The sequence below is a fragment of the Lucilia cuprina genome, chromosome 4, assembly GCF_022045245.1.
Source record: "Lucilia cuprina isolate Lc7/37 chromosome 4, ASM2204524v1, whole genome shotgun sequence".
NCBI classification, from domain to species: domain Eukaryota; kingdom Metazoa; phylum Arthropoda; class Insecta; order Diptera; family Calliphoridae; genus Lucilia; species Lucilia cuprina.
In genome coordinates, this window is record NC_060952.1 from 87041344 (window position 1) to 87056312 (window position 14969).

Consider the following 14969-nt stretch of genomic DNA (forward strand, 5'->3'; position numbering starts at 1 on the left):
TAACTTACATAGTTCCATTAGGTACCCCTTTTACTAAAATTTCCATATAGTGAGATATGTGTAACTTCCACCCAGTTCCACTAATCCTCTAAAGAATTTTTCAAAAAAATTTTAATTAAATAAGGCAATCCAAGATTATTTAAGATATTCCACTAATGCGGATCCATGACATATCCCTAGGACTACCATTTACATATACTGGGACATGTGTAACTTTCACTCAGTTCCAGTAATCCTGTCCAGAATATTGGTAAACAAAGTTCAATGTTTAAGTATGTTTACTATGAATACAGATATATTTCACGCACAGTTCCATTAAGTAGCCTTTGGACCACCATTTCCATATAGTTGGATGTGTGGAACCTTCATCCTGCTTCCAAAATGGTCAGTTTTCGATCTTCTAATTCAATTATAATATTCTGTTAACTGATTAACAGCGCTCTGTTAGCTGCAAAATGAGCACTGTTAACAAATCTGGTTTGTGTCTTTGCTAGTTAAATTCGAATTTAACTTCACACACACTAGAAAATCTGACTCTCTTTATAAGAGAGTTTCATTTTCTATAGAAAATCTGACTCTCTTTATAAGAGAGTTTCATTTGCTATAGAAAACTTTACTCTCTTAACAGAGAATTGGATTTTCCATATAAAAATGTACTTTCTTTACAAGAGAGTTGAATTTTTCATAGAAAATTTTACCCTTTTTATAATAAAGTTGGATTTTTAATAGAAAATTTTACTCTTTTTATAAGGAAGTTTAATTTTATATAGAAAATCGGACTCTCATCGTATGGAAGTTTAATTTTCTATAGAAAATGTTGCTCTCTTCATAAGAAAGTTCAATTTTCTGTAGAAAATAGAACTATTTTTAAGAGAGTTAAATTTTCTATAGAAAATTTTACTCCCTTTATAAGAGAGTTTAGTTATTTTATAGAAAATTGTACTCTCTTTTAAGAGAGTTTAAATTTTACTCTCTTTTAAGAGATTTTAAATTTTACTCTCTTCTAATAGAAAATGTTGACTCTCTTACGAAATTTTTTCTCTCTTTATAAAAAAATTGAATTTTTGCTGGAAATTTGATACTTTTAATAAGAAATTGTTATTTTCTCTTTTTTGTTCAAACACCTTTTTGAGTTAATCTACTTTAAAACATTAACACAGTGTAATTAAATTTCTTGGTCCAATGATGAATTATTCAAGTGATAAAACGTTCTGTGCACGTGTATTACTATGAACCTCAAAGCTTCTTAGGTTACCTTCCTTTTACTCTACCTATTCCAGGCAATTGAAATTATGTATAAAAACAAACCAATGTGAACTTAAAAAAAAAGAATTAATTTCTTTTTATATTGTTCTAGAGTCAGCCAATAATTTCTTATTTTATGCTCGGTCTGTCGTTTTGGGAGGATAATAAGATTATTTTTTTTTTTTTAGAAATTTTTATAAATTTTATATTTTTTCATTTCATTTTTGTGCTTTCTTTACAATTTCTTGACAAGGTGGTTGGTTCGTTGGCTGTTAGTGGTGATTTTATTGCTTTTATTTGCTTCTTCATAAGACTGCATTTTAATATATACAATTTTTTATATTTTTTTTTTAATTCTTTTCTCTTTATGCCCTTTTAAAGTAAAAAGAACTTGAACTTGTAAAAAGTTATAGAATGAATGTGAGAGAGCAAAAAAAAAATATAAGAAAAAAATCATAAAATAACTTAACGAATATAAAAAGAAAATATTATTTTTTTTATGTTTCTTAAATCCTGCATTATTTTCTTATCTAAAGAATAAAAATTAAAAAAAATGCAGCATAAGAGAAGATGATGCTTTTTTCAAGAGCTCTAGAAATGCAAAAATGTGCACAAGAAAAATCTCAATATAAGACAATGAATGAAGTTTCATTGTTTCGTTTCGTTTCGTTTCGTTTTTAAGGAAGTTTTTTTTTGGGAGGCTGCTGTATATTGTGTGAAAAGAAATCTTGCAACTTATCTTTCTCTCATCAGCTGCATATTCCTCTGTGCTGCTGGTAAATCTGTTCTCTTTTATTCAATTCATTTTTTGTTTTCTACTTATTTTACTTTAGCGGCTTAATTTTGAACTTTTGAAATTGTTCTTTTGTGTTCTTGTATGATGTTTATAAGATGAATCACGAAAAAAATATACATATAAATTAAAAGCAAAATGAAAATACATTAAATTAATCTGATAAACATGATAGGAAGAAAGGACAGACAGACAACGAGCAGAAACGTTGCGGTCAAATGATTTTAAGTGCCAAAGCAGATTAATAAATGTAAATTAACAAATAAGGAGCCATTATTCTTATAAGAAAGTTCAAATTTTATTCTCTTTATAACAGAAATGAATTTTCTTTAAAAAAAAAGTTTTAGAGATCAATTTTCTATAACAAGTTTACTCCACTTGCGAAAAATTTAAAATTTTATATAGAAAATGTTAATAACTTAATCTTTCTTATAAACTAGTTTTAATTTTTACTCTTTTTATAAGAGAGTTGAATTTTCTATAGCCCTGATGGGCAAAGAGCTTTGTTAAGAGCATGTACATGCTTAAACATGTATAAAAAACGATTTAAACAAGTAAGAGAACCTATTTTTCACTCTCTGCCGATGTAGGTTCTATAGAAAAAGTTATCTTTTTTGAAAAGTGTTTGAGTTTTCTATGGAATACTTTAGTCTCTGTGCAATCTCTTTATAAGAAAGTTTAATTTTTTACTCTCTTTATTACAGAGTTGAATTTTCTATAAAATAATTTTACTCTTTGTAAGAGAGTGTAATTTTTTATAGAAAATTTTAGATCTGTGTTTTCAAACCACAAATTAAGTCCCTAGATGTTGTTGGCAAAACAACAGAACCATCTCAGGAGTGTGGTTGGAAGACTTTAAGAGGTCCAGGAATGTACTGAGGTAAGTTTTAAGATAATGAAAATGTTAAAAAGGACAGTATATTCCTTATAGGGCATTTATGCTGATGTTGGGTCTGCAGCATTTATGGTCTCCAACCAGTGATTGACTTTTCCTTTGTGGACATTAGATTGAGCTTGACTTAAGGAGTGAGATCGAAAAATTCTTAACATACATATATGTTTATAAAAAAGAAACCACTAAACTTACAGCTTTACTTTTTTTTTATTTGATTCAAATTATTATTACAATTTACAAAAAAAATATTTTTATAGTTTTAATCACTAGTGATGAAATTTTGAACCCTTTTCGGAAACCCTTCCATTAACGTTTTTATAGTGCTCCGTTTAAAATCTACCACACTTTTGGACACCTTTTTTGTACTCTTCAATTCTCTTTTAACAAGAGCCCAATATCTCTCCACTGGCCTTAGCTCCGGGCAGTTTGGAGGATTTGCCTCTCTTGGTACAAATACCACATTATTGTTCTTGTACCACTCAAGGGCTTGTTTACCATAGTGACAGGATGCCAAGTCAGGCCAAAAATAAGTGGACACATTATGAAGTCTTATGAATGGAAGCAGCCTTTTTTGTAAACATTCCTTGATGTAAATTTCGGTATTTATAGAGCCCGTTGTAAAAAATGATTGGCTAATTTTGCCGCAACTGCATATTGCTTGCCATACCAAGAACTTTCTGGGAAATTTTGTCTGCTTTTGGGTCCTAAACTTTTCTTCAACATTCCCTCGAGCATCAGCAACATAAAACTTTTGACCTGGAAGTTGCGAAAAATCTGCCAGAACATACGTTTCGTCATCCATTATGCAGCAAGAATATTTTTTTATAAAACTTGACTTCAATTTCCGTGCTCTGTTTTTGGCCTCTAAATTTTTAGCAGCGTTCCTGTCAGGAACTTTTTGAGCCTTGTATGTTTTTAAACCTGCATTAGTTTTAACTTTTCGTACCAAATAGTCCGAGCACTGAGCTAACCGAGCTGCTTTCCTACCGGATATGTTGGGAGCTCTTTTGAAAATGCTTTCTATTTTTTGGCTTTAGAAACATCATGTGGACCATTCCTTCTACCTGAACCAGGTTTTCTATCAACTGACAAGTTCTCCCGGTACTGTTTAATAACATTGGAAACAGTTTGACGGCAGACCTTTGTATGCTTGGCCAACTTTTTGTAAGACCAAGTTGGGTTTAGTTGAAAATATTTAATAATTTCAGTACGCACTTTTTTCTGGTCACTCATTTTAATCAGATTAACAAAAAAAATTAATATAATTGACATTACACATAATAACTGACATGTTTTTCAAAGGTAACTTGATCAAAAAAAAATCAAATAATACTTTGGTTGAAAAATCTAATGAAAAACGTGTGTTAAGAATTTTTCGATCTCACTCCTTACTTGAGCAAAATATTTGTACAGGGAATGGCAAAAAGAGGCAGTAATGATTGACTACTCATTACCCAGTGGTTAAAAAGGACCTCTGTGAAATAAGTCCAACTCTCTCTCTCTCTCTTAAAGAGTCACTTTCTTAAGCATTTGTCTTGGTAAATTATTATTTATGTTTTTAAATGCATAATTTATTTAATTTCTATATTTTATGTTTAAATAAGAACCCAAGAAAATTCTATGGCAAACTTTTATCTCTCTCGCATATCAGTAGTATAGAAAAACTATATAAAACAATTGTTTTACAACATTATATGAAATGCATAATATTTATAATAAATTATTTCTATCCCTATTGTAGGAATTGTAAGTTTATGGAGTTTTTTTTGGCCTAATTTTTATAAAAATTTTATTTTACAATCAGTTGTAATTTTTTTTTAATATTTCATCTATATTTTTTTAAATATTTATAACAAATTCATTGTGTTTACAATTTGATATTCATAACAAAAATTACAATTTCAATAGGTATAAATTTAAATTAAAAACCACAAAATGGATTTTGTTATGTATTTATTTACACAAGTTATTAAAATGTATTGAGTGAAAATCAAAATTAAGAAAAAAATAAATAAAAACATTATCAAAATATAATAACATAAATAAAAACACTATATATGTTTAGTGAATTAAAATCCCAATGAATTGAATAAATATAGATTAATGCAAAACCACACAAGCACACCTTTAATATCCACAAGTACCCAGCTTGCATTTTTTTGAAATTTTTGATCACATTCGAGTCATTTATGATTCTTCTGCACGATTATATATGCGCTCATTTTCTGATCATAAATGATACATTTGTCGGGAGAAAATGCTACCCTAACCGCGACTCTTCTAAATGAGTTATTTTTGAGCCACACTTCTGATCAACTATAACTCATTTTTTAATCTTTTTTGAGTCATTAATGAGCGAAATAACTGGTCGTTTTTGAGTTATTTTCGAATCACATTTTTGAGTCTTCTCTGAGTAATTTTTATGTTTTTACAGATAAATACAATACAACAGAAAACAGCTTTTGATCTTCCGTCTGCGCGAAATTTAAACTAAATTTTTAAACAATCATATTTTAAACACCTGGATGATCTATTTATGATTGGTATACATTTTGTTATTGTTTTTTTTTTTCAAATAAATCAGATTTTAATTCCATCATTAAAACAAAAACAATTACATAAGGAACAATTTTAGATTTTCCAACTGCTTGAAATATGGCCACAAAATTAGTTTTTAAAATCATCATATTTTAAAGACCAGGATGATCAATTTATGATTGCAATACATTTTATTATTGTTTTTCAAATATTCAGTTCTCAATCATATATGGGGAACATTTTTGAGTAATTTTTAAGCGCTCAACTTATTAATCACATTTAGGTCATCAAAAAGAGTCAAAAATGACTCAGTTTACTGATTAATCATACAACAATCTTCCAAATGCTAGCTGGGTATGGCAGACGGAAGGACGGACAGACAGACAGATATATGTACATCAAACGTGTGAATGATTTGGATAAAACCACATAAAGCGAGAAATGTCAAAAGATCAACTATATTGTTAAACATTGTATTAAGCCTTCAAAACGCAAAAAATTTAAGTTGAAATTTTTTAAAATTTAAAATTTATTTCAAATTGTTGATTGAAAGTTCAACATACTTATTTTCCTTCCGAAAAAGTCTCTTTAATTAAATCAATTCATGTGATTAATTTCACTTCTACACATTTTTCTGAATTATTTGAAATCTATTTCGAAAAAAAAACCAACCCATTTTCCATAAATGATTTATTATTTCCAGTTCAAAAAAATAATCTTAATGATTTTTCATTGTAATCGCCCTTATTTTGATTAGCGCTTAACTATTTAGTCAAAACGATGATTACAATATTATTATTGTAATATTTTTTGTTTTTGTTTTGGTATCTTTAATCTTATCGATTTTGACACCTTTTTGTATTTTAGAGGTGGATATAAAAATTAAACATTTTAATTTATGTGCATTTAATTAATTTTATTTATAATATACTCAACAAACATATGTATACATACATAGTTATGGTTGTTTATACATTTTTTTTCAACCACATACCAGTTTAAATATTAAGTATTAAATTACAGAATCCCCTATAGAGACAGGTGGTGGTGTGAAATGTTTAAGCTTGGATTGGTGACAATTTGTAAGAAGCGAAATTTAAAAAAAGTTTTTAATGTTTTCAAGGAAGAGAAAAAAGAAAAGTCCAATATTTGATTAAGAAAAAGGAGAATTGTCTAAAAGAGAACAATTATTGTCTAAAACCCTGATGGGCAAAGAGCTTTGTTAAGAGCTTTCTTGCACTTTTAATTTCAGACTCATGTATGCTTAGTAAAAAATAAGCTCTCTTACTGGTTTTAATCGTTTTTTATACATGTGTAAGCATATATGCGTGTGGACTCTCTCTTTCGCTCTTAACAAAGCTCTTTGACGATCAGGGGTCTAAAACAAATAACTCTCTGAAGAAAGAGACAAAATCGTGGTAAATACAATAAACTTCTCAAAATTCCAATACAAAATTATGCTCTCTTAAGTAGCAATTTAAATGTTCTATAGAAATTAAATGCTACTTCACATAGACATCAAAGTTTCTATAGAAACTGAGACTTTCTGAACAAACTACTTAAATTTTCTACATAAAAAATCTTCTTAAAAGGTAAAATTTTCAAGAGAATTTTCTAAGAGAGAACAATTGTTTTCTTAAGAAAATAAACCTCTCGTGAGAAAGAAACAAAATTGTTGTATAGAAATAAGATTGGCAAAATTCCAATACAGAATAGTGATCTTCTTAGTTACAATTTAAATGTTCCTTAGAAAAAATATTCGACTTTATATAGAGTTAAAAGTTTCTACAGAAACTCAGGCTTTCAAAAGAAATAACTATATTTTCTATAGAAAAGAGTTAAAATTTCGAACATGTATAAGCATGTATCGAAATTTTCTAAGAAAAGCTTAAAAGAGAATGTTAAAATGTTCGATAGAAAATGGATTGGTGTTAATTTGTGGTAAGAGAAATGAAGTCTTAATAGAAATAGAAATAAATGTTTTCAAGGGAGAGAGAGAGAAAAGAAAAAGCTAATGCTTAATCAAGAAAAAAGAGATTTTCCTAAGAAAGAACAATTGTTATCTAGAACAAATAACTCTATGGAGAAAAAAAAAACAAAATTGTGGTAAAGAAAATAAGCCTCTCTAGAAACAGTGTTTAAATATTCTATAAAAAATAAGCTTCACACAATTTTAATACAAAATTAGTTTTTCTTAAGAGAGACTTTAAATTTTATAAATAAGTGAATCAACCTTAAGAGAGATTTCAAATTTCCTAAGACAGAAATCAAAATTGCTATTAAAAAGTAAGCCTTTCTTAATAGAAAGATAAAATTGTGTAAAGAATGTCTTAACTGCCTAAGGAGGGAAACCAGAGAGAGAGATTCAAAATTTGTATATTTATAAAGTTTAAACCTTCTAAGAAAAACAGCCTTTCTTAAGAGAATTAAACTACCTTAAGAGAAAGTACCTTAAAAGAGAGTTTATTTCCTAAGAGAGAAGTCCAAATTTATATATTTGAGAAAGAGAGAGAGAGAGAGATCATTTAAGAGTTCCGCATTGCGTTTCACTGTTTTAATGAGATATCAAATTATTTTTAGTTAACAACTCTCTTTAGCAAAATGGTTTAAATTTGCTAGCAATCTAACATTTGAATAGACAAGAATATTCTTAAAAAAATAATCCTTAAGGAAGTGAAGTAATCCTCTTAAGTTTTCCAAGAACACTTTTTATTTCCGACATCGGCAAAGAGTAAAAAAAAAGTTCTCTTACTTAATGCGTGTGAAATAAAGAGTGCAAGAAAGATCTTTGGCGATTTTAATCATTTGTAGCATAAGCAGAATTCTCTAATTACCTGAGACATCATATTTTCCTCTTTAAGCAGTTCACTAATATACAGCATTAGTACACATTTATCTAATAAGTGCCAAAAGCTAAAGAGAATTATTCTCTTTTAAAAGAGATGTAAAATAGTAATCGGCAAATAGTAAAATTAGCTCTCTTACTCCTTCTTATTATTTTTTATACATGTATAGAGCACATGAGAATTTAAGACTGCTCATGTGAATTTAAGAATGCTCTTTCTATAGCACTGATATAATGAAAACGATCCTCTGTTTAGAAAGAAGTTAAAACCCCTTTTCAAAAGAGAATCAGAAAAACATGTCTAAACAGAATCATGCAAGTATATCAAAGTGAAATGGTAATGATCTCCAAATCAAACGTTAAAGTCTGGTATTTTACTAAAACTACCCTTTCGATTTCTATAGCGCTTATTTGCAACTTGTTTTAATCTAAAATTTATTGTATTAATAAAATACAGTTTTAAATCTTGTTTAAATCTTCTTTTGTCTTTTATTTTCAAGTGTGTTAAATCATTAAATTGATGTTAAATTTCAATGTGAATTACAAAGTATTATGATAATGAAAATAATCATAATTTTTAACAGCAGCATTTAAAACGAGTTTATAAAATTTAATTCATAAAAATAAAAACAAAATAATAAAAATCAATACGCATACCAAAGTTATAAATTCAATAGCTGGTATTTAAAATTTAACCCAGCAAAATAATTGAAATCACTTCGATTACATGGAAGCAAAAGAGAAGTAGAAAAGTAAGTGCAACTGCTTACGAAATCGTATGACAGCTTTTTAACACAAATTCAGGGTTTTTAAAGAAAATTTTGCAAAATAATATTTCTTAAGATTTATCCAGGGAATTGCTTTCACAATTCACTGGGTTACTAACTATTGGATATTCCGAAAAAAATACACATTAATTTAAAAAATGGCGTTATTGTCGTCATTCATTAATAAGTTTTTTTTTCTGTATAAAAATAATAAAAATTCAAACATAAATTTTAAATTCTTAAATAAAAGAAAGAAGAAAATAATGAGAAAAAAACATAAATTTCTTTCGAATAATTATACAAGAAAAAAACCGGCAACACCTATTTATGGTGGCGCCAAAATCCATTTTTTTCAGTCTTTCTTTTACTGTAAATTTATTAACATTTTATTGTCATAACTTTTTGGTGCAAAAATAAATTCCTGCATAAATTAAGCTGATAGTTAGGAAGAAATGCTATTTTTAGATATTTTATTTTGTTTATTTTCCAATTTTACAATTAAAACTGAGAAAATTCTAATTTTGTATTAAAAAGTTTATTTTTTCATAAACTTTGAAAATTTAAATAGTAAATATGTGTTTAATTTACTCTATAGAAATTGTTGTCAACTTTTGAAAATTGTCATTAGAAGTTGAAATTTGGAAAAGTGTAGAGTTTTTTTTTTTTTGTTAACAATTAATCATGAGTTGTTATAAATTGGCTTATTTTTTGTTTAAAAATTTATCAAAATTAAACAACCAAAAATTTATTAAAGAAAGTTTAGTGTATTCATCAACAGGTGTTAATTTAACAGTCACACCTTTTTTGTTTTTGATTATTAATTAATTTTATTTTACATTTTTTTTTTTGCTCATAAAAATATGTAACCTGATGACTATGTCTACGGTCCGTAGATTACTTTTAGCTAATAAAAATAAAGTATAGACTAATCCATTGACTTGACAGTAGAACAGTTAATATACTAATCCATAAACTAGTCAACACCATTGATAATTGAATCGATAAATTAGTCCCTTGACTAATCAAACGACTAATCCATACACAAGTTTTTAGAATAGTCAATGGACTAGTTTTTAGACTAGTCAATAGACTTGTTTTTAAAATTCGCAATAGACTTGTTGTTAAAATTGGCAATAAACTTGTTTTCAGACTAGTCAATAGACTAGTTTTTAGACTAGTCAATAGAGTTGTCAATATACTAGCTTTTAGATTATCCAATAGACTAGTTTTTAGACTAGGCAATAGACTAGTTTTTAGACTAGTAAATAGACTAGTTTTAAGACTAGTCAATGGACTTGTTTTTAGACTAGTCAATAGACTAGTTTTTAGACTAGTCAATAGACTAGCTTTTAGACTATAGACGAGACAATAGACTCGTTTTTTAACTAGTAAATAGACTTGTTTTTAGACTAGTCAATAGACTAGTTTTTAGACTAGAAATAGACTAGTCAATGGACTAGTTTTTAGAGTAGTCAATAGGGTTCTATAAATCGACTTTCGAATAATCGAACAATCGACTTTTTGTCGAAAAGCGAAGTAGACTATTTTGTTGCAAAAAAGTCGAAGTCGACTATTTTCTCGACTATCGTCTGAGAAAAAAGTCGACTTTGGAAATAAAAGTCGAAAAAAGACAAGAAGTCGGAAAGTCAAAATAATAAAAAAGTAGGAAAAAGTCGAAAAGTCGGAAAAAGTCGAAAATAGTAAAAAAAAAGTCAAAAATAGTCAAACAGTCGAAAATTTTTGAAAATCGAAAATCGTCGGCAAGTCTGAAATGGTTGAAAAGTCGGAAAAAATCGAAAAATCTAAAATAGTTGAAAAAAGTCGAAAATAGTCAAAAAGTCGGAAATAGTCGAAAAAGGTCGAAAAGTCGGAAATAGTCGGAAAGTCAAAAATGTCGAAAAAAGTGAAAATGTCGACTATTTACAAAATACTAAAAGTCTAAACGTCGACAATTAACTAAATGCGAACAGTCGACTTTAACCTAAACGCAAAACGTCGAAAAGTCGACTTTTCGTTTCAACTATAAAATTGTAGTAGTTAATAGACTAGTTTTTAGACTAGTCAATAGAGTTGTTTTTGATCTAGTCAATAGACTAGTTTTTAGACTAGTCAATAATCCATTGAATTTTTAATTGACAAACTTCTAGTGTCGTAAAACATTGGAACTAATTATTTGAACAGTCAATAGACAAGTTCTTAAACTAGTTAATAAAAACTTTTTAGACCAATCAATAGACGAACTCTTAAAGTAGACAAGTATTAGTTAATAGACTAATGAATCTACTAGTTCATAGGTAAATCAATAAACTGTTTCTTAGACGAGTTAACGGAATAGTTTTTATAATAATCAATAGATTCGTTCTTAGACTAGTTAGTAGATCAACAAGTAACTCAACCTTACACTTATTCTTAGACCAGTCAATAGACTAGTTCTTGTTTTTTTTTTTCAATAGACAAGCTATTAGACATGCTACTTGACTTACCTCTAACAAGTTCTTAGACTAGTTTATTGACTAGCTCTTAGATTAGTTAATATTCAAGTTCTTAGACCTAGCTACTACACTAATCAAGAGTCAGTGACAAACTATTATAATTGCCAGTAGAATCGTTCATAGACTGGTCAATAGATTAATTCATAGACTAGTGAATTGTCTGACCTTTAGACTTATTCTTTGTCTACTTCTTAAACCAGTCAATAGAATAGTTCTTAGACGAGTCAATAGACAGGTTTCTGTCAATAGAATCGTTCTTTGACTAGTCAATAGATTAATCCATAGACTAGTATATTGTCTAACCTCTAGACATATTCAGAGTCTAGTTCTTAGACCAGCCAAAAGACTAAATCTTATAATTGTCAATAGACTTACTTTTATACATATCAATAGACTAATTTCCAACTTTTAGATTAGTTAATAGATAAGTCCATAGACTAATCGATGGACACGTCAATAGACGAGTTTTTGGACTAGTGAATAGACTTATGCTAAGATCATTTCTGAAAAGTTATTAGACTAGTTGCTTAACTAGTCTAGACTAGATATAAATACTACATCATGTCAGATGTTCGACAAGTCAATAAAGTTTTTTTTCGACCAGTCAACAGACTAGTTATTAGTCTAAATCTTAGACGAATATGAAATATTAATTAGAATAGATCAAAAATGCTTTACTAAAGATTAGACCTGCCAACAGACAAGTGAAACATTTAGTACAAGAGCAAATCAATAGACTACTTAATGAACTAGCTAATACACTAGACCTTAAACCAGTACAACTCAATATACAAGATCTTAAACAATCCCATATCCTAAAATCTTGTTTTATATATCTTTTTTTATATAATCTTTATTAATATAAAAATATATATGCCACTCACCTGATCTTGACAGAAGTAACCGAAACCAATAATACCCGCTATAGCTAAAAATAAACAAAATACGATAATGGTTCGTATTTTTGAACGTGGTTCCATTTTTTTGATTTCATAAACACCGCTGGGCAGAAGTAAAGCAAAATCACTATCAACTTGTACCGAAACGTTTTTGCGCATATCCTTGATGATTTCTTTGGTCTCTAATTTTTCCTTCACCAAAGGCATGATCCATAACGTGGAACAACAGCAACAATAATTATAGTTATAGCCGTAGTAGTAGTAGTAGCTGTAGTTGTAATGAAGTTGTCAATTAAATGCGAACGTTTTAAAAAGTTTAAAGATGAAAAGCGTAAAGATAACTTCATTAAATAAGACATAAAAAAATGGGTGATGGAATTAAATTATTTGCAGGCGTAGAAAGAGAATTTGGGGGATGATATTTGTATTTTGGACTAGAGTTTTATTTTATTTTGCTGCTGTTGTGGCGGATTACTTTGTTGTTGTGTTGAGGGTGTGTTTTTTTTAAGGGAATAAAGATTTTAGGTTTTTTCTATACACTTTGCTGTTTTTTATTTGATTGTTGCAGTTAATCCCGGATGTTTCGAGCGTTTTTCCGTGTTAACAAGTATGGGCGTGTTGTTGTTATTGTTATGCCTTTTTCTTGGTTTTGGAATACGAGAAAATGCTGTTTTAATCTTTAGGGGCAACAATATGTTCGATTATTTACATATAGAGTAAGTGTATATGGAATGAATTAATCCGATTGTTTTCTTTTTGTTTGCTTTGTTTTAGCAAATAGTTAGGAGTTTATTTTAATAATGGCGCTGTTGCTACTACTTTTCGACATAGTAAGGCTTTACTAGAGTTTAGCTATTTGTAATGAATTTTAGCATTTAGTTTTGGGTTGTGATTTTAAAATTAAATCTCTTAGTAACTCTTAATAATAGTATAACCCTATTTTTTGTTGCTGTCCATTAATTTGGGTGACAATACTTGTCTGTCTATTTTTGTGCTCTTATAGATAGGGATTTTTAAATGATTTTAGTTTCATGTAATTCCACCTTTTTATCAATTCCCTTTTTCCTCATTATATCTCAGTCAACACGCAAGCATAGGACTATGTTGGCTTAATCTGTTGATAGGCTTAGTTTAATGATTCCACAAGTGCTGTGCTGAACACTTTTCATGACAATAGATTTTTCTCATTTATTGTAATGTTAGATTTCAATTTAAATATACATTGTTTTCCTCATTTTTTCGTTTAACTTTTTTTTCCTTTTGTCTTTTCTTCTTTCTATTCACTTTATTATAATACAATTAGCGCTTTATATAGTCTATTTTCCTTGCTATCATGGCGAAATTGCTAAAATAGTCATTTTTTTCTCCCGATTACATACTGTTTTTAATTTGCCACCATTTGTCTTTCCTTTTCCCCCTGTAATACTTTGTGCCATACGCACAAAATGGTAAGCAATCACTTTACTGTTCGGCTCGTCTCTCCAGCATATCTAAAATACCCAAACAAGTTAACAGCAAACTCACACCCAATATCTGTGCCTTTTTTTTTGGTCTTTTTATTTTTCTTGTCGTGGCAGCAAATAGAACATTTAACTTTAATAAGGACCTGTTTCGAAGCAAACAAAAAAAAGAGAGAAAAAAAAATTGTTGGCAAATTAGTATTTTTTACAGTTTTTCGTTATATTTCTACTTTTTATAAAAGAAAACAAAAATAAGGAATATATATTCAAGGACCAACAGCAGCAGTCAACGCAACACCCTTTAGATACAAGAAAGCATTGCGAGCAAAAATACATGATACCTACTGCCTTAAATTATGACGATAAATTAACAATTCTGATTATTTTAAGCAGAGAGAATAACAAACAAAAACAAGTAAGAAATTGAAGTCGGGCGAGGCCGACCATATAATACCATACACCTGTATACGAATAAAATGTGATTTAGTTTTCATAAAAAAGCATTAAAGTTGAATTGTACCTTGCCTCAGATATACTAAAGCCATTTATTGTTTAATAAAACTGTGAATATTTAAGTAAAATTTTGATGGAGGCTTTTTAGAGGGGCTAGAGTCAAATGAGGCCCTATAATTATAAAGGGTCATCAGGGTCATAAAGACTAGTATAGAACTTGGTTTTGCAGCTTTTTGTCGAGATACGAGTATATTAAACATAATTATGAACTTAAAAGCCCTATTTGGCGGGTTCATTACTATGGGGCCTAGGTGAAATAATGAACAGATGTTAACCATTTTAAATAGGCTTCGTCTACAGTACCATAAAAGATCATGTGCCAAATTTCATTGAATTATCTCCAAAATTGCGACCTGTAGTTTAATTACAAGGTTTACAAGCTCTATTCTGGCGTTTAGTGGTATGGGAGCTAGGTGAAATAATGGACCGATCGTAACAATTTTTAATAGGGACAATAGAAGATCATGTACCAAATTTCATTCAATTATCTTCAAAATTGCGGCCTGTAGTTTGATTACAAGG

At 28.7% G+C, this 14969-nt stretch overlaps 1 protein-coding gene across 4 annotated transcripts in view; it reads right to left on the minus strand.

Moving 5' to 3' along the window:
• LOC111683356 overlaps positions 1–14969 on the minus strand; it is a 99078-nt gene that overhangs the window by 71804 nt on the left and 12305 nt on the right. For all 4 annotated transcript variants that reach the window (XM_046949295.1, XM_046949291.1, XM_046949292.1 and 1 more), the window contains exon 2: positions 12460–14080. In XM_046949295.1, coding sequence (XP_046805251.1) covers positions 12460–12681 — 222 coding nt within the window. In that variant the 5' untranslated portion in view covers positions 12682–14080. The remainder of the gene's footprint in view (positions 1–12459; positions 14081–14969) is intronic.